Source organism: Gouania willdenowi, chromosome 9 (assembly GCF_900634775.1).
Source record: "Gouania willdenowi chromosome 9, fGouWil2.1, whole genome shotgun sequence".
Taxonomy (NCBI): Eukaryota; Metazoa; Chordata; class Actinopteri; order Blenniiformes; family Gobiesocidae; genus Gouania; species Gouania willdenowi.
Window position 1 is genome coordinate 40,457,421 of NC_041052.1, and position 21,250 is coordinate 40,478,670.

At 36.5% G+C, this 21,250-nt stretch overlaps 1 protein-coding gene across 1 annotated transcript in view; it reads left to right on the forward strand.

The window, feature by feature from the left end:
- egflam (EGF-like, fibronectin type III and laminin G domains) overlaps positions 1-21,250 on the forward strand; it is a 63,590-nt gene that overhangs the window by 21,302 nt on the left and 21,038 nt on the right. The window contains exons 8-18 of the mRNA XM_028456478.1: positions 2,404-2,516; positions 6,453-6,712; positions 9,529-9,716; positions 11,018-11,118; positions 11,182-11,282; positions 13,828-13,972; positions 14,660-14,849; positions 17,910-18,035; positions 18,107-18,350; positions 20,799-20,910; positions 21,021-21,137. Of these exons, the coding sequence (XP_028312279.1) occupies positions 2,404-2,516; positions 6,453-6,712; positions 9,529-9,716; positions 11,018-11,118; positions 11,182-11,282; positions 13,828-13,972; positions 14,660-14,849; positions 17,910-18,035; positions 18,107-18,350; positions 20,799-20,910; positions 21,021-21,137 (1,697 nt within the window). The remainder of the gene's footprint in view (positions 1-2,403; positions 2,517-6,452; positions 6,713-9,528; positions 9,717-11,017; positions 11,119-11,181; positions 11,283-13,827; positions 13,973-14,659; positions 14,850-17,909; positions 18,036-18,106; positions 18,351-20,798; positions 20,911-21,020; positions 21,138-21,250) is intronic.

Below are 21,250 nucleotides of genomic sequence, written 5' to 3' on the forward strand. Positions count from 1 at the left end.
GATGGTTTGCATATGATCCAGCCTTTACACCCAGTAAACTGGACATCACGTTTAGAAATTGGTCTAATTATGGTCTTACTGCATATTGTACACCCCTAGATCAAGGTACAGTCTTCAGCTTCCGGGACCTCAGGGACAATTTTAATTTGCATCAACAAGATCACAAGAAATTCCTAAAAAACAATAACTTCACAGGAATAGAAATCTTAGATATTCTCAAAAACCTATAAAGACAGAACTTATCAAAAAGTAATATCTAAATTATATTTGGCTAATCAAAATTGAAAAACACATCATACATTAAAACAAGATGGAACAGAATCTGTAGTCAACAATGGTCAATGACGAATTCTCCCACGTGGAGAGAATTCAGTTGGAAGAACGTGACTCACTTATTTTTTTTGGACTCCAGCACAGATAATTAAATATTCCAATCAGACTGTCTGCTGGAGATTATGTGGAGAGACTGTGGCAAATCACTTTCATATTTTCTGGAATTGTCCCTCTGTGGCTCCATTTTGTGTCCAAGTGTTCATGGGGTCCTGGAGGCAGTTTTTAAGAGAACATTTCTTTTTTGATTTTAAAATGATGTACCTATGGGATTTAGAACATATCAACTGTGCCAAGAGTGATAAATACCTGTTGAGATTGTTGTTAGTGGCATGTAGAAAATGGCTTAAGAAAAATACACCAATCATAAATGAGTGGATTGATTTGGTCTACAATATACAGTATACACAATAGAAAGAATCACATTTAAACTAAGAAATCAATTTGACTTATTAGAGGAGAGTTGGTCAAGATTTCATACCCTATCAAAAATTGGTGTGTAAAAATAAAGAGGTTATTAGTCCATTCTTCAAATCCTTTAAATCAGTATTATTTAATATTATATATATATATATATATATATATATATTTCACTTTCTTCAGATAAATACGAGTGAACATGCAAAATTGTGTATATGTATGTGGTTGTGACATGAGAACGATTCTCCCCTTGCCAAGTTGTTCTTGTTGTCCTAAATGTTTTTGTTCCTAAAATTAAACCCAATAAAATAAATAAATAAAAAAATAAAATAAAATGGCGACTCTCCATAGTTTATGTCCCAAGGTATAAGATCTTTCTTTTTAGATAAAAAGGTACACATATTTAGTTTTTTGGTAATATATTAAACTTGTTTTTTTATTATACAGTATACATTTCCACTATGGGTACCCTTTAAGTCTAATACACAACTGTTTAAAGCACATGATACATATAGCTTCCATCACTTAACCAATGTGGCCATTGAATGAAATATTTGCTATTCTACATTGAGCACTGTAATTATTTTTGATTCATGTTTCTGTATGATTGTTTCTATATGACTGTGAGTTTTTAATTCCATTTCTGGTTTGGGCTATTAGCTTTCTTTGGTGCAGCTCAATTTCGAGGAGAGGTTTTTCAATACGTGGTGCAGCAGCCCGGGTACATGGTCACAGGTAGACAACAATCACTATTCACCATTATCATCATCATCTTCACCGGGCAGTGACGTGAGATCACCTCATCATCATATGTGGTCGTAAAAACCACTTCAGCTTTTCAAAGTTCATCAATACAATGATGTCGTCAAACATTTATTATTATTTTTTTTCTTCTTGTTTAATTCATTTGGTTGTTCCTTTGTTTTCATGCCATCATCAACATTGTCTGTAAGTCACTAGGACCTTAACCTGCATGTCCTAAATTATGTGTAACATGGGTACATGTAACAACTGTAGAAAGCAGAAATAAGTAGGTTTTTAAGTTTAGGGTTATTTATTTAGAACAAATGAAAACAAATGTGTGCAGGGTGAGCTTGTACAAAGCTCCACACCTGAGCAGATTGACAAGACATACCATAGTTTAGATTATTACCAAGTGACAAGAAACCACTAAATCTTTAGAAGAATAAACGAACTATAGGGAAATGACAAGGCAGTTAAAACAGTATGGGAGACGACTACAGAAGCAAGAAAACCAAAGCTCAAAAATGAATGATCCAGATAGTAGTCCAAGAAAAAAAAGGTAGGAAGGACTATTGTGAGCGTATTTCACTATAGATCAGTTTAACTTTTTGAATCGTGCGTTTAACACTCAAAAGCGGCAATATCTGTATTGTATTGGAAATGAAAAAGTGGGGCGGGACACTACTAAAGAAGATGTATTGTCTGCGTAAAGGTACCTAGAGGGCCTGATTAGTTATTGATTAGACTTAAATAAGTTGACTAATTAAGATTGAGTGACCATCAGTTTCTCATTTCTTCATTGTGTGACGACGTTAATCCTACAGCACGTCTGTGTTTATTATGTGACTACATTTCACATTAACCTGTTGAAAGCCCTAATAATGATCACATGATCTCACTTGTGAACAGGTGCATCAGATGTTGGTAGTGGTGAATATGGACGTTACATCACTGACACCAGCATCAAAGACGACGACGGGTACGATATCGACGACTCTGATTACGATGTCTTTATTGAAGAGGTTGGTTATTATATTTTTATATTTCTCCCATTTATATTAGATTTAGTTTTATAATGCCAAACGTATCATATTTCATACATGAGTTTTGGAACTCTCTACATCACGGGTCTGCAACCTGCGGCTCTGGAGCCTCATGTGGCTCTTTGACTCTTTTGCAATGGCTCCCTATAGCTTTTAGAAAAATATCAAAATAATTAACTGTTATGATTAAAATGCTGATAAAACAATTGATTAACCTAAAAATTAATCACATTGTGCGATGACTCAACACTTTCCTACTTCAACTCCTGCAACATCTACAGACCATCAACTTTCCTGCACCTGTGACTAACCTTACATTTTAAATCCCTGGTAAGATAACTAAACTAACAAAAAGACTGATCTGGATGAAAATAGATTTTATTTGTGTGGGGAAAGATTTATTTAACTGCCAACATGCCGGCCTAATATGCATGCTTGAGATGTTGCAAGAAATTAACAATTAGCACGTGTTCAGTGATTATTAATTATCAAATTCAAGTTATTTTTTGTAGCCTTTCAAATCCATTTTATACACTGTATTGTCTTCACTGAGAAGGTTTTGTTTCGACAGTGGTTATCTGTACGGTTGCCGTATTAATATACTGACATCCTATCCGTATGTAGTGTCTCTCATTGGCCAGTTTAGGTCACGTGACTAAGTCTGAACTTAACCGTAAACCTAACCCTATCCCTAAAAATTGTTGCCATATTGGGTTATAACCTAACCCTAACCCTAAGACTATGTGTACTTCGGTAAACGTTCTAATAGCACTGGGGGTTGTCCGTACGGCAGTGACGTGCCGTGACCACTAGGGCTGGGTAGGCACGTTGCAAATCCAGACCACCAATGACAATTTCATATGTTTCTGCTGGCCAGTGTTGATTCAATTCAAATCAACTTTATTTGTATAAAGCAATTTACAACAAAGTCATCTCAATGCGCTTATCAAAATATAAAATTCATAATAAGAAAGAAAAAACCCAACAAGATCCACATAAACAAGCATTTAGCCATCTAACAAAATCAACATCATAAACACCATTAAAGAAACATAAACAATTATTTAATATAGCCTCCATACTCTCCCAACAACATATATCTCATGACACGGCAGCACATCTGTTGTTTGTGTTGGAAACACAGAAACATGGAGAAAATGTCAACAACAACAACTCAGAACAGCCTCAGTGAGGATCATCCACAAAGTCAATCCTTCCTTATGTTCCAATCACTGTGAAAAGTATGAAACATGTTCTGACCTTACCTTTGCTGAAGCTCTGGTAACTCAGGTGTTGGTCTCCATCTTTTAAAAGCTGTTGTTTTTCCTCAAAAAAAAGTTTCTCTATCGTCTCTAGCGCTGTCATCCTGACTGTAGTGTTATCCCGCCCACTAGCTAGAAAACGTAGCAGCAGCGGTCACATGGGATCAATTCACTAATGCACTGTGAACTTACGTTTAGCATTTAGCATAGCGCGGATACGTCCAAAGGCAGCGTAGAGAGCTGCCTTTTTACGTAAATGGTTGTCATCTTTGGGAACTGACTACGCATGCGCAAACACATAAAAACACGCTATGGGAACAGAGGCAGAGCAGCAATGTACTTTTGAGAAGGGGGCGTGGCCTTCTCCTGCCATACAGCAGAGTGAGACTGTGCAGCTGTTCCAGGAAATAGCGCTGTTTTGTAATTTGGGCTATGAAATGCACAAAATGCGGACACATTCAAACTTATAGGTACTGTAGTCTATTGGAAATGGAAAAATAAATAATTTATAATTTATTATAATTAAAACAAATAATCAAAATATCAATTCACCCTTGGGTTTTTTTGGGCTCTGGAAGGACTTTAATCCAGGCGAGATGAGGCAAAACAGCTCTTTTGAGTAAAGGTTGCAGACCCTTGCTCTAAATAATCAGTGTGATGTTTTTTTTTTCTTCAAAAACCCAATGTATACCATTATATACTGTACATGCAATACAAGTTCATTAGTTCAGCAGAGGCCTTTCCAGCAACTCCAGCTGCATATGTGGTTTTTAGAGGAAGAACTTTACTGGGCTGATACAGTGTGATGTTAGTTTATAGGGTTAGTTTGTAACTCTAAATCAGTCAATTGTCATTTTGAATCGCAGTACTTTTTTTAAACAGCAGAGGGATATATTTATCCTTCTCTTGTCCAAATGCTAAGGCGGTGGGCAGAATCTGCTACTTCTGGCCGCCTTCTACTCTTAAACATGTCCATAAATGATTCCTTACCCCTTTAGCACTGAAAGAATATCTGTAATATTACGTGAATATCTGTAAAAGTCCCGTTTTTCTAATAGCTCTGTCTGCTAGCATAGCATCTCTTCTTCACTGCGCAGAATAGCTGCATCCCAACCGACCACTGGGTTAACAGCGCCCTCTGCTGGTCCAAACAAATATCTGACGTAAATACAGTGCAGACTGTTTTTTTATTTTAAAGTCCAATTGTTAAGGCACAAAATACATTTTCAGTTGCACTTTTAAAAAGAAAAATAACTATTATGGAGTTTTGCATTGTTTACTATAGAACCAGAATTTTAATTAATGGCTTCTTCATTTGTATTATTCCTTTATTTATTTCATTCAAGATTTATTTTTAGTTAAATGGCATTGTTTTGAATAGTTTATCAAGGGATTCTTTTGACAATGAAAATAAAAGTAAAATAGTACAGTGTTTTCTGTCTACAGTCCCATTTTGTAAAATAAATCGTGAGAAAATCGTATCGTGGACCCAGTATTGTGAATCGAATTGTATCGGGAGTTGAGTGAATCGTTACATCCCTAGTTTTCAGGCAAAATAAAAAGTTTGTAATTCACAAAATGAGGAAAAAACAAGTGGAATGTCATGTTATAGACTTCACCGTGTCAGTTCCATTGGTGGATATCTCATTGTCAGAGGTGTAAAAACTACTAATATACTCTACTCAAGTAGAAGTACTGTTACTTGATACAAGTAAGTCATACATGAAATACTCAAGTATAAGTAAAAAGTGGCTCAATTAAATAATACTCAAAGTAAAAGTTATTAGTTATTTTCACCCCCCACGTTTATTGTTGGTAATAAATCTTGGTACGGTTCCCTTACATACTGTAAACATCTCATGTAGAAACTTAAAAAGGAAGAAACCAAATTTACTACAAATGGAACTTAATTTATTTTCCACAAATGCATCTGTATAAAATAAAAGGTTTGTCAAAATGTACAATTTTTTTTATATACACAAAAAATACTTTTTATTTAATAGACACTAATGAATTCAATTGAAAATGGAAAGTATGGATACATTTATGAACTCCAAGACTTAGAAAATAACTGGCATTTACTGCTGTTTGTGGTGGGGTGCATTACGTTTAGTCTAAGATAAAGAAATAAATAATAAAATAAGTTTAATCTGATTGGTCGGCTATGATATGATGCATTTAACGGTTGATTTCATTTTTTTGTAGTGTCACAATGTCCTTTAATAATTTTAAAACAAAAAATAATAATTTACTCATTAATGGTTTGGTATAGAAATGTAATGAATTACGTCTAAAACGTACTTAAGTACAAATAAAATTACTGATTAAGAAATATTCTCACCCATAAAAGCAACTCAATTACAGTAATGTAAAGTATTTGTAATCAATTACTTTCACCTCTGCTCATTGTTGAATGAAAACAGCTCAACTTTTTTCTCCTTATCCATCTATGAAATCACCAATTTGTTGACATGTTGGTTATTTTTTTGTTGGTAAAAAACAACAATATTTGAGAATTGTAACCAGATGTATCAAAACCATTTCAAAACATGGGAATTATACTTATTTAATGATTCAGGTTTTACAGGGTTAAACAAATGAATATATCTTGTGTGCATTGATGTGTTTTTGTATTTTGTATTACTTCCTGTAGCTAAAGCCGTTCCCAGCTATTGGTCAGGACAACAGGAAGTCTCAGCTGCGCTCGCGTTCTGGTTCTCCACCGCGCCAGAACGTTATTTACCGCATGAACACTGTCGTTCCTCCAAATATTACTGCTCAACCACTTCCTCCCACAAGCTCCTCCTCCTCATCATCAATACTCTCAGACTTCACAGATGTGTCTTTGTCTATCACGTCAGAGCTGAGCAGCACCACTGAAAGTTTGACGACCGTCCCTTCACCAACGACCAGGTACAGAACACGTTTAACGTATTTATAAGATAAACAAAATGATACAATACCTGTTAATAAAAAACAAAGAAAACTAGGGGATAAAAATTCAGCCCTGCACTCACTACATTATCAGAGACACCATGAAGCTGTTATTAAGTCGGTGATTCTCAACATGTGGCTCTTTATGTCTTCATTTTAATCATTATTCCCCCAGAAAACCTTAAAAGGATGAAACTTTATTAACTCCCCTTTTTTTTAACCTTTTTTCTTTGTTCATTTTGTAACTTCCTTTGTCCCATTTTAGCCCTTTTTCAAAAAGTTGTGACACTTTTTTTCAGACTTTATCTTCTTTTTGCCAATAAATATCCCTTTTTTCTATTTTTTGTCCATTTTCGCAAGTTTTTTTTTTTGACACTTATCAAATTTTAGTTCTTTTGCCCAATGAATACCACTTAATTCCCTTATCCCCTACATTTTCCTCTTTTTGTTCCACATTTTTGCCCTTTTTCACTATTCTTTGCCAAATTTTGCCCATTTAAGCTTCCTTTTCCATTACATATCACCTTGTTTCTCATTTTTTGGTCATTCTTGATTGGTTTTGGCAAATTTGAGTCACTTTTGTCTCTTTTCTTGCCACATTTGGACCATTTTTGGCCACCTATTACCATGTCGGCCCCCACTCGCTCCTAGCGCACCGGCCCACTTTGGGTTGACCCAAATGGCCAGTCCACCCCTGGGGATGAATATGACTACATGCTTTTTAAAGTTGAACCAAATGTTTTTTTCTATATAAAATGAAAGAAGCAGAGCACTCTTTGTACTTCAGTGATGGTCCTTTTTACTTTTCCTCCTAGTCTTTAGTTGATAGGTTGCCATCTCTACTTGCTCTCTTAAAAGCCACATAAAACCTGCTTTTTCATGCTTTTTCACTTTCTTACATTAAGTGAGGTCTAAAGCTGTGAAATGTCATAAATTCAAGCTGCTGTAACAGTATTTCAGTATTTTAGTTTTTTGCACCGAGAATATAAAAGTCTCTTCACATAGTGGTTCTCAAGTGTTTTCTGTTGCGCCGTCTTTGTAAAATGAGAAATGTTCAGAGTGCCTCCATTGCAACAAAATGGGTGAAAATAATTAGTGAAAAAGGTCAAAGTTTCAACTATTCTTGGAGCTTGTAAAAAAAACATAGAAATTACATCAATGTGTTGAATAAAGCTTTTCTGTTTTTCATGCTCAGCAAGGCTGTTCTCTGGCTCCCACTCCATATAATATAACCTAATATTACATTTATATAGCACATACTGGTGATATTACATCTAACTGGTAGCTCATTATATCTGAATAATGTGAGAACAGTTACACACAAAAATGTTGTCTGGGAATTAATTTTCTTTTAATTATTAATTAATTGCAATCAATAATGACTAAAATCTTAAACTAATAACACAAAATAGTAATAAAAAGTTGTGTATCGTGCGTAATCAGGAGTATTAATGGTGAAAAAATAATGTTAATTTATGTTTGATAAAGTCTTAAACTGAACTGCCTTTTTGTGGTTGTGTGTGCATCATATATTTTATAAAGTTGTAGTAATTACCTACTAATTAATTCATTACATGACAGTTGCATTGTGATTTTAATTTGATTTTGTTAAATTTAGCACTAAATATTTTGAGTTTGTGGGTTAAACCTTAGGGAACCATGTTCCAGACACAGGAAGGGGTTTAGGAGAGCCCACTATTATACACAAATTAATCAGCAAAATTGCAAAGGGGGTACACGGGACAAAAAATGTTGGGAACCTCTCTATTAAAAAAAATATTAACCAATATTAACCAAGCTTTAGTAATCATATGAAAAATGGGTATTTATTTTTGTTTATATCTTCTAGCATTTCATTTTTTTTAATTTCTAGAGACAGAAAATGATTCTTTGGTTTTCTTTTAAAGTTTTGTTTATTCCTTCTAGACCTTTATATACTGTATATATATACAGTATATCTGTGTATATATATATATATATATATATACAGTATACAAAAGTTCTTGAATTTCAATAGTTTTATTTTATTTTAAAATTCAATTCCCGCATATGTCTTGTATTTTGATATATTTTTCTGAACAGAAAATCAAATGATCAAAACATACACTGAATAAATGGCTGAGCTGCTGGTGGTGGTTATTTTTTACTAAATCTACCAGAGCTGCTGAGTTGTGACTGTACATAAAATATTATATATAATATAATCATCTAATTTACATTATCACTGTAAATGATTTTAAGAATGCACAGATGTAGGGATTGGCAATATATTGAGAATCAAGATATATCAAGTTTTATATTTTGGAGATATAGAAAGTTACCTTATTGACTTCATCAATAATATACATATATATATATATATATATATATATATATATATATATATATATATATATATATATATATATATGTATATTATTGACTTCATCAATAATATATATATATATATATGAGCTTATTTTGTATTGTTTTGTTTATGTATTTCTGTTGTCCCGTTGTGCATGTGTTTCTCTTTTTGTGTTGTTCTTTTGTGTATGTTTCTGTATTTTTTTTTTACATTTGTGGGGCGCTAGTTGCCCATGTCTGTGATACACACAAGTTATTATTATTTGTTTTACTTAAAGCACCGTGATGTTATTTTAGCCGATGTGGCATTTTGTTTATCAGTAAATTTAACCCTAAATTAAGATGTGCTCAATGCAGAACTTCTAATCAGCAGCCAAATGCTAAAATGTAAAAACACGATTTCCCCTTTAATGAAATCATTGTTTTTTCCCATTATTTATTCTCCCTAGGACGTCCTCCCCTACTTCCACGACCACTCCAACCATGTCCTCCTGGAAAGGGGAGGTTCCCCGTGTTTACAACCTCAGCTGTGATGACACAGTTTGTCCTCCTGACAGCTTCTGTCTCAGTGATTTTGCTGGTGGAGGTTCTCGTTGTCACTGTAACCTTGGATGGAGAGGAGATACGTGCTCTGAAGGTATTTATGATCCGTTGTCATTTTAAAAGACAATAACAATAGTTGAAAAACATTTATAGCCTAATATACCAGCAATGATTTGGACTTAATACAGATTATTTTATTCTTTATTATTTTTTAAAAGAGTTAAAAGCTAACCAAGTCAACAATAATGTCAATAAATACATCATAAATACAAAATCAATAAGCAGATAGTAAATATACATCAATAACAAACTTCCACAAAGCAAACAAGTCCAGTATTCTGTTTATATTGTAAAAGTCCAGTATTTTGGATTGTCATATATTTAAAAACATCAAAACTACATTTTTTAGTCCAGATCTGACTAAAGTCAAATGTAAACATCCAGGATCAAGGAGAATGCGTGGTGAGACAAAGTCTGGTCGGAGCTACCTTTGCTGAGTCATGATAAAGAGACGAGGCTAAGTGAATGTTTGAGATAAGTGGGCGGTCACAGCTTTCTGAAGAAGGCCATGAATTCCATCACAGATTTACCAATGAAAGTATGGATCACGGACACGTACAATAACTGCATGTTCACACTGTACACCTCCGTCTGCAGAGCAGCGTCTGAATTTATGAATAGACAAATTGATGTAACGACTGCATGTGGCCCACAGTAAACGTGTAAAAGAGTAAAAGTACATATATTTTCTCACAAAGTTACTCGAGTAAGATGAGTATTCTGCAAAACAACTACTGTTAAAAGTAAAATTTATCAAAATACACATAACATAGTAAATGGATGGATAGACTTGATTTTTATATAGAGCTTTATCACCACTGAAGCAGTCTCAAAGCGCTTTACATATCAGCTCATTCACCCAATCACTCTCACATTCACACACCAGTGGGACAGGACTGACATGCAAGGCGCTAGTCGACCACTGGGAGCAACTTAGGGTTCAGTGTCTTGCCCAAGGACACTTCGACACATAGTCAGGTACTGGGATCGAACCCCCAACCTCTCGATCAGAAGACGACCCACTACCACCTGATCCACGGTCGCCCATAGTAATGTATTAATACCCACCACTGGGTTTACAGGATGTTTTTATCTGTATATATTTCATTAATAAAGGTTTTATTAATGCATTGACGTTGAGTGAAAACTGCTCTGACTACTAGATCAGATGACTCTAGATTGTTGTTGGGTTTTCTGGGGAGTGGGATTATAAATGTTAGAGCGATTGTGTCTATGTTACCTCCTCTTTCTAATTGTTCTTCCTCTTTAAAATCTCTCATCTGTCTTTTCATAGACACCAAAAGTCTGTGTCTTTTGTTTCATTTTGTTTTAAAGTGGTCTCAGTGAGCTTTCCAAGGTTCTACGGCTATTCTCACATGACCTTTGAACCACTGAAAAACTCATACCAGACATTTCAGATCACGTTGGAGTTGAAGGTAAGCTGTTATTTAGTGGATTTCTGTGTCGTTGTAGTCGAGCAGCGTTGTTCTTTCTCTCAGGCAGACTCACAGGACGGTTTACTGCTGTACTGTGGAGAGAACGAACACGGCCGAGGAGACTTCACGTCTCTGGCTCTGGTTCAAGGAAAGCTGCACTTCAGGTAAAAAAATGAAAAAGTTAACACGTTAAGATACGTTTTACATGAAGTCAAATGAAACATGGATACTTTGATACTTTTATAGGTGAGAAGCTTGATTAACAGCCACATTTACACACTGTCATTAATGACAACCATTGGGAAAAGTGGGACATTTTAACATATTTATTCCAAAAATAACCAACCAAAATATGACAATATTTAGGACAATGAGTTTTATCTACGTCACACTCTGTACTACGCACTACAAACTCAATTAGTATATACTGTTTCCCATGATGCATTTGGAACCAACAGCGTTAAAAACCTTGTTCACACTGAGGCTAAATATCTCTGTTGATTCTCCACTTTTACTTTGAAAGTTCTGAAAACTATTGAAGTGAGAAAATGACCATGTAGAATATCAACATGTGCTCATTTCATCCATAAAACTCACGTAGACACATTTTCAGAGACCCTCCATTGTGCTACTGACTAAACTTCCTGTTAACTTCAAAACAAGAGTCCTATTTACAAAAGTGTTAAAAAAACAAATGAAAGGCAAGAAGATATGCTTTTAATTTGAAAAGGGGATGTTTGATTTGAAGCCGGTCCCAGGACCATTTTACGTTCCGCTCGCAATGCATCATGGGACGTTTGGTATGACTAGTGTGCCCACCGTGTATAGTTAAAAAAAATTGTCCCTTATAATATACATCTGGGTATTTCTCACAAACTTAATCTTTCCATACTATCGAATGCATAGGCGGAGTTTGAGATTCTTGCCAGGGAGGGGTAAAAAAAAAAAAAATTATGCAAAAATGATTTGTAGCTTATTAATAATGTTGACTATCATCATGACAATCATATATATTTTTATCATTGGTTGATATTTTATCGATGGTCGACTGACGTGATGTTTTAGGCATTTTTTAAAATCAGTACAGCAATCTCTGAGCATGGCTAATCAGCACGGGTACATCTCAGTACGTAGCAGTCACATACACACAGACCATGACACTGACACTCTCACACTCACGCACATCAGCCGTGTGTGCGTGTGTGTGTGTGTGTGTGAGACTACCTGTCCGTGGACTCCTCCATGGGCGCAGTCTCACACACACCTATTCGAGACCTTTGCTAGTATATCACTCACCCTTGTGCAGAACAAAGAAAAACATTTATTACTTTGACCTTCTTTTTTAAACCCAAACAAACTGCGACACAGTGACATCATGAACCCGGAACCAGAAATATCGTGTGCTCAATAGAGGGGGGGCCGTATTGCAACACCAAATTACTCCAAAATAACGGCTGCACACGCTAGTGGTATTTGGAAGCCGTTGACAAAGTTTCAGGTCAAACTCATATTGTGTCGGGAGATATTCACTCTACACACACACGCACGCACATGCACACCAGTCTAATGCACGCGTGCGTACCTACCTGCCTATCTTTCACTAAACTTATATAATTTACGTAGTTAGGTGTAGTGGCAGGTGTGGTGTGACTGAAGCTAAAGCGATCAGGTGACCTTCACTATGTTACACCGTCTGCGTAAACACAGAAAAAATTGTTAGGCGTGCAGGCGTGTACACGTGTGCACGTCAGTAAGTGTGTGTGTGTGTGTTGAGTGTTGTATCCTGTCCAATCACAGCAACACAGCAACAATCTGACTTTAACACTACAGTCACTACCACTCTATGGACGGGTGTCGTGACACAGACTGTAACCGGACAAAATGGTGGCCCGTTATACACTCACACACACACTTACATACCTGTACGCGTGTACACGCCTGCACGCGTAAGCACCTAATATTTTTTCTGTGTTTACATGTCACGCAGACGGTGCTACATAGTGAGGGTCACCTGATCACTAGCGTCACTCACGCGTCACACCTGCGTCTACGTGTGACTGATATATCTATGTTTGTTAGGTGCACATCCAGGTGAGGCGTATGTGTGCATACACTTTAACGTGTATACACACACATGTGGGCGTGACTTGTGCATTGTGCCTGTCTACCCATTCTATGTCTATGGGAAATGTAGATCAGACGTGCAGACGTGCAGGGTACGCGTTCGTTTACGTGTTGGATAGACTGGTGCGCATGAATTTTGAAGCGATCCACCCCCCATACACACACAAACACACACACACACACAAACACACACACACACACACACACACACACACACACACACACACACACACACACACACACACACACACACACACACACACACACACACACTGACACACACACACACACACACACACACACACACACACACACGCACGCACACACACACGCACGCACGCAGGCACACACACACACACACACACACACACACACACACACACACACACACACACACACACACACACACACACACACACACACACGCACGCACACACACACGCACGCACGCAGGCACACACACACACACACACACACACACACACACACACACACACACACACACACACACACACACACACACACACACACACACACACACACACTCAGAAACCAGTGCCATTGTAACTTTTTTTTTATCTTTAGGTTCAACTGTGGAACTGGAGCAGCTCAGATAGTCAGTGAGAGTGTTATAGTGGTTGGTCAGTGGCACACAGTCACTGTGTTTAGAGACGGAATGAGTGGATGGCTTCGTATGGACAACGACAACCCCATATCTGGACGCTCACAGGTAATAAAGGTCATCAGGGAATCCAACATATCATAGATAATAAATACATGTAGTATTCAGTTAAGGCTATATACAGTATGTATTTACTGTTAGAGTTGCATAATAACAAATTTACTATAATTTAAATTTTAGAAAAATAAGTTAGAATGGTTCAAATGGAGCAAAATTTACTTGATTAATGCAAATCAGTATCTTAGTTTTTATACTGTATATATTAAAAAAAAGAGTTTATTAAATTATTATTTATTACTTAATTATTCAAGTGATAAAGTTCATATTATAGGACATATAGAACATAAATACATATAGAATTCAGTGCATTTTTTGGTTATAAATAATATATGTATTTACTGTTATAGTTGCATTAACACAAATGTATTATAGTTTCAATTTTATAAAATTATGTTAAGATGGTCAAAATGGGAACAAAATTTGAGGATAACATTCAAGCAATTTCTCATTTATTTTTAAAGGTTTACTGGAAATATAAATAAAAATATGAATTCTGTATTGTTTGGATTTAGATTTGCCTGATTACTGCAAACATAGCTTCTTAAATGATTATTTATTACTACATAAAAATGTAGTGTACAGTATAAGTTAATGTAGAGTAGTTTTAAAAATACAAATAAATGAATCTGCTAAATAATTTTTGAGAATTGCATTTTTTGTGCTTTTCCCCTATAGGGTCTGTACACTAAGATTACCTTCCGCTCCCCTCTGTATGTGGGTGGATCCCCGAGTTCCTATTGGCTGGTCAGAGCGACTGGGACCAATCAGGGCTTCATCGGCTGCATCCAGAGTCTGACCATCAACAACAAAGCCACAGACATCAGGCAGTGGCCCCTCGGACGAGCTCTGAGTGGAGCTGATATTGGTGAGGAAACCACGAGTTACTGACACATTATCAAATAACATTTAGGTTTTTCTTTTTTTTTTCAACTACTGATAGAGAAATATATTTATTCTGGCTCCTTCATCAGATTTGACAGATCATTTGATTACAGGTTCCGTCTGATGCCTTGTGTTTTTTTTCTTCTTTTTTTTGCAAAGCAGATGATGAGAGTTTAATGACAGCGATTATTCGTAAAGTGAAGCATAAACAAAGCAAATAAAAAATCTTTCAGTTGTAAGATTAAATTGTCATTACAACCATCTAATATCTGGTTTTTCCTCAAATCAAGTAGGAGAAAAATGTGAACAAGAGATTATGACACAGAACTACGACGACGTATAAGATCCACATTGAAATGAAAACAAAACTGGCCACTATGAGATTAAAGTCATATTATTTTAAGAATAAAGTTGTAATTTTATGAGAATAAAGTTGTAATTTCATGAGAATAAAGTTGTAATTTTATAAGAATAAAGTTGTATTTTAATAAAATTGTAGCTTTACGAAATTAAAGTCGTCATATTTCAAGATTAAAGTGGTATTATTTAGAATAAAGTGAAATACAAACAGGATGTTGTGTGTGTGGTTGTCACTCATGTGTTATGAAGAATGTGGAACATTTAGTGAGATTATTATAGTTGTTTGGCTCATCATCACCACTGTTATCACTTTAAAGACTTAAAAGACACTTTGCAGATGTTGGCATTTTTTTTCCGACCAAAGAACCAGATGATTTGGAGCTAATAGCCTCTTTTATTGTGGAGGAGGAATTGGCAGGAAGTGGTTGACTTCAGGGCTATCACTGTTACGTTGTGTTCACTTTAACAGGGAATTCTGAGCGCTGTACCATTACAAGTTTTTAAAGATACAATTTATCTTTATTCTAATAAAATGATGACTCTATTCTGAAAATATTACGACTTTAATCTTAAAATAGTACAACTTTAATTTGATAAAATTACAACTTTATTTTCATAAAATTACAACTTTATTCTTAAAATAGTTTGACTTTGATCTCATAGTGCTCAGATTTCTTTTTAGTTTAATGTGGCCCTAATGCACCGTCATGCAGAACAATTAGAAATGCCACATGAATCCATCCATCCATCCATCTTCATACCCGCTTATTCCCGTTTATCAGGGTCTGCCGGTGCCAATCTCCGGCTCTCATAGAGCGCTGGGCGGGGGTGCCACATGAATAATCTATTTAAATGTGTTTTAATAATAAGGTTTAAATATTGCCGCAATCCTTTGCCGCGGCGCACCGCCTTTGTTGAGCTGCCTTCACCAAATTGCACTGCCTTTGATGCACTGCCTCAAGTTCATACATAGACATAATATAACTGAATTTTATACTATCAATGCATTAATATTGATTTGTTTAGACAGAAATGTACTATAAACTTAGACATATTTATGATTTTTGATTAACACATCCAAGAACATTGCTGGAGTAGTAGTAGTGGTAGTAGTAATAGTAGTAATAGTAGTAGTAGTAGTAGTAGTAGTAGTAGTAGTAGTAGTAGTAGTAATAATATTAGTAGTAGTAGTAGTAGTAGTAGTAGTAATAATATTAGTAGTAGTAGTAGTAGTAGTAGTAATAATATTAGTAGTAGTAGTAGTAGTAATAATATTAGTAGTAGTAGTAGTAGTAGTAGTAGTAGTAGTAGTAATAATATTAGTAGTAGTAGTAGTAGTAATAATATTAGTAGTAGTAGTAGTAGTAGTAGTAGTAGTAATATAGTAGTAGTAGTAGTAGTAGTAGTAATAATATTAGTAGTAGTAGTAATAATTGTAGTGGTAGTAGTAGTAATAATTGTAGTAGTAGTAATAATTGTAGTAGTAGTAGTAGTAGTAGTAATAATAATAATAATAATAATAATAATATTAATAATAATAATCCTTACGATTACAGTAGGGTTCCTCGCACCGCTGGTCCTAGGAACCGCGTATGTAAGCCCCGCGGGCTGGGCCCCCTAATAATAATAATAGTAATAGTAATAGTAGTAGTAGTACTTAGAAGTAGCTCCAGGAGGAGTGTGTTAAAGTTAGAGCTGACGATTTGCAAGATTTGGCCAATTTCTCATTAACACAAAATGGAGAGAATCTCGATACAAAATACCACGATAAAAAATAAAGCATGCGTCTCATTGACTTTTTGGATCGAGAGGCCAAAACACAAGTTTGTGAAAAATTCCAAACATTTAAAAAAACATTTTTCCCATATTAAATTCTCTTCACTCTGTAGGGGGCGCTAACGTGGCAATTTCCGTATTTCCACATTGAGTTGGTTTAGGGCCGGGAGTTTACAAATGATTCACATTTGAAGCAAATCGGAGTTTGTATGTGCAAATGGGAGCATTTTCTAAAAATTTTATATTTTGTCATTTTTGCCCAAAATTCATGGCTCCGCCCTGCAAACACTGTAAAAGTTATCAAAAATCGACATAATGGTTCAGGGGGTGAAAAGTAGGTAAGTTGGTTCTGACACCAGGAAAGAAAGAAAGAAAGAAAGAAAGAAAGAAAGAAAGAAAGAAAGAAAGAAAGAAAGAAAGAAAGAAAGAATATTATTCCAGCCCAATAACAATGTGTCTCCCTTTTTGAGTACCATGAACTATACATTTTCAGAAAGCGCAGGGGCATACCTATGACATGACAAGGATCCCTAGTCACTGACGGGCACGTGACGTTCGCATATAGGCTCCGCCTCTTGCTCTCGTAGTGTGGCCACTCACGGCTCGTAGCGCCCAGGCCTAATGCAATGTAAAAACGTGCAAAAGTCATGACATTGAAAAATGTCATGATGACATGAAATTAAATTTTGGACTGGGATAAATTGTCAGTTTTTCATATTTGCGTTTGTTTTACAGATCGACACCTTTTCAATTTTAAATAGTAAAAATGAGTCTTCTTTTTCTTGTGTTTCTTGTGTTTATTATATTGATATCTACAGACTGTATATGTCTATCTAGATGGATTTGTTTTAGAAATCTGAACTTTTTGGTCATGGATTATTAAACTGGGTCCATGTAATTGTTTCAGGTGAATGCAGTGACACAGTGTGTGACCTGATCAGCTGTTCCAATGGTGGCGTTTGCTTTGCTAATCGTGCTGACGGCTACATCTGCCTGTGTCCTCTCGGCTTCAATGGAACACACTGCGAAGAGAGTGAGTTCATTGAACCTTTTTTATTTTGTGTTTTTATGAATGTAATATCAAATGTATCCTGAATTCTGCAGGTTTCTCCTTGTCGTCACCACTCTTCAATGAAAGCCTTTTCTCCTACGCTGTAATCCCCTGGCCTCAATCATCTCAGAGCTATTTGTCCTTTATGGAGTTTGAATTGACTTTTCTGCCATCAATGGCCGACGGGGTGCTGCTGTACAGTGAGGACGCTGCCAGCGGTGACTTTTTAGCCATAAACCTTGTGGACAGATATGTGGAGTTCAGATTTGACTGTGGCTCTGGAGGAGCTGTAATAAGGTACCAAACTATTTCTAGCTCGATTCCCTCATGTTTCCCTTTTTACTTTTATTGTTTTCTATTGATTAATGTTTGATTTATTGTGTTTGGTTTTGATTTGTCTACCTCTGATATGTTATCATTTTTTGTCGTTGTGGGGAATAATTTGTAAATAGAAAAAATTTGCATTGCCACGACAATGCAAGTGTAAATGTGAAAAATAGTTGCCAACTTCTTCAGCTGTATGTGTTTATTGTCATTGAACACAAGTTTGTACACATTAACCAAAAGCTTAGATATTTGTAGGCAGTACTCACAGTATTATGTCAAGTCATTGAGCATTTAACAAACATTTATTTATAGACATTGTGCGGGGCAAGATTCGAATCGGGACCCACTTGATGATTGCTCAAAGGTAGGAAAAAGCGTGCTCTGATCACATGGCGCTAAAACCGCCCACAGAAGTCTGACCCCGAATTTCCACTGGATACATCTCCACTGCGTTACGGCTCCGATTCAGTTTTGTTCCGCCGTCCGACAATCCTCACCGGTTGCCTTTTGAGTGCGCCACAGCTCAGTCTTGTCGGACGACTGACGTCATGAGACCGAGGAGTTCTCGCGATATTGTTGTTGTCCTTGCCACATTTTTTTATGTTTTGGTGATGGAGTTACTTGAAATATGATCTGAAGTGTTTTATTTTGAAAAGTAATCGGATGTTTTAATGTTGAGTATGTGCTTCACTTCCTGTTTTGCTATATTTGTTCTGTGCTGAGTTGATGCGTTATGCTCCGGCATCCGCCAGAAATAGAAGTCCTGCGTATCGCTGCCGGAGAGCTCGAAACTGTCGGCGCTAGGAGGGAACAGATACGAAACGCACCGGACCCGGTGAAAATGAACACATAGACTAAAACCTATGAGCTCCGGTTGCGTGGCGGAGACGTAATGCAGCTGACTCGCATCCAGTGGAAATTGGGGGTAAGGCTTGCATAGGAAGCCTAATTTGCTTAAAACCAAAAATTACATTAAATGTAAAATAATTAGTATTTTACAAATTAGATATCATCATTGACACTAAGCAGCATATATACATTTTTAAAGGGACCCTGTTGTCATGTTGCAAACACATCTTAACAGATTTACACCAGTCAAAGATCAAAATGTTCTGTGGCTTAGTGACAACGACAATATCTAATTTGTTAAATGCTAACTATTTTTCTTTTAATGTAATTTAATGTTTTATGAAAATGAGGCTGCTTTTGCCAGCCTTAAGGCGCGTTCACACGAAACGTGACCGCAGCGCTGCAGTTGCTTCCATCGTCCCTGATGTGTCGTTTGCACATAGCGGTGTTTTATGGTCACTCCATCACTTCATCACTCCAGTGACGCGATGTGTCAGTGTGTGTGTGTGTGTGTGTGTGTGTGTGTGTGTGTGTGTGTGTGTGTGTGTGTGTGTGTGTGTGCGTGTGACAGGGTAGAAAGAAAGAGAGAGAGAATTGATCACTTCTTTTCCTTTTTGCTCTGCTTTTACCGTTTAAATCAGTTCACTCAGAATGTGTTATGATCAGTAGTTACTGTGGTTTTCAAGAAGTTCAACGCTTTAATTTTGCCCCGATAAATTGAGGAAGCTGCACAGCCTCCGCCTCGGCCGTCTGCACTGTAGCAGGAAGGAGCAGAGAGGAGCTGCAGCCTCCGCTCTACACACAGTGAAGGACGAGGGATTTGTCACTTTAAGTCGCTTAAAAATTCAGATTATTCAACTTTGAGCAATGAAGCAGAGCGCGACCTCGTCGCTCAAATTACACGTCACGTCTCTTTAGGGGAGATAACTTGGGATCGTGTCATTTACATTGATTTTAATGTAATCGCGTTGCTTCAGTCACTTCAGTCGCGTTCGGTGTGAAAGTGCTTGATTAGTTCTGCTGGAGTGAAGCAGCTGCTTCTCATGAACTTTGAGGGACAACTGCTGTTAAAGGTTTCATTTTGCAGCTACAACCACAATTTATTGCTTAAAATGTTGCTACAATCTTTTTCTTTTAGTGGGAATGCTTAGCACTCACCCCTTACTTTGCTTCCACAAAGAGATCTTTTACCTTCAGACGTCCATGTGTAACTTTAGCTCACTATGATCACAACCTGCTTCTACCTTCCATCAAGCAATCATCAAGTAGAACCTGTTTTGAATCTTACCTTGCACAATGTCTGTGACCTTGGCCCTCATTGAATATCTTTTTATTCCTCAGTGACTCAGTGCTCAATGAGTGAACGTAATGCTGTTCATTCTCAGTGATTACTGACTACATATATCTAAGCTTTTGGTAATGTGTTCAAACTTGTGTTCATTGACAATAAACACATACAGCCAAAGGAGTTGGCAATTATTTTTACATTCCCACTTGCACTGTCGTGGGAATGATGTCATGATGATGTGTTGATGATGATGATGATGTGTTGATGATGATGTGCCCCAGGAGTGAAGAGCAAATCAGTCTTGACTCGTGGCATGAACTGAGAGTGTCTCGTACAGCAAAGAATGGAATCCTCCAGGTGGACAGCCAGAGGTCCAAGGAGGGAATGGCTGAGGTATTAGTAGTATTTGGTCGTATGATTTTAGTTAGACAACGTAGCCTGTGCCACAACATGTTTACATTTCAATGCTTAAGATTTTGTTTTTGTTGCCTTTCCTTTTCTAGGGGGCTTTCACTCAGATCAACTGCAGCTCTCCTGTCTTTATTGGTGGAGTTCCTGAATACGATAAGACCAAAAGAACATCAGGTGTACTGAAGCCCTTCACTGGTGTCATTCAGAGGGTTAGTGCTTCTACCTGAAAGATAATGACATTAATGTAGGGTAACCATATTTTGATTTCCTGCCCAAAAAACCTTTGCATACCCAAAGCATGCGTTTAATCAGTTAAATATGC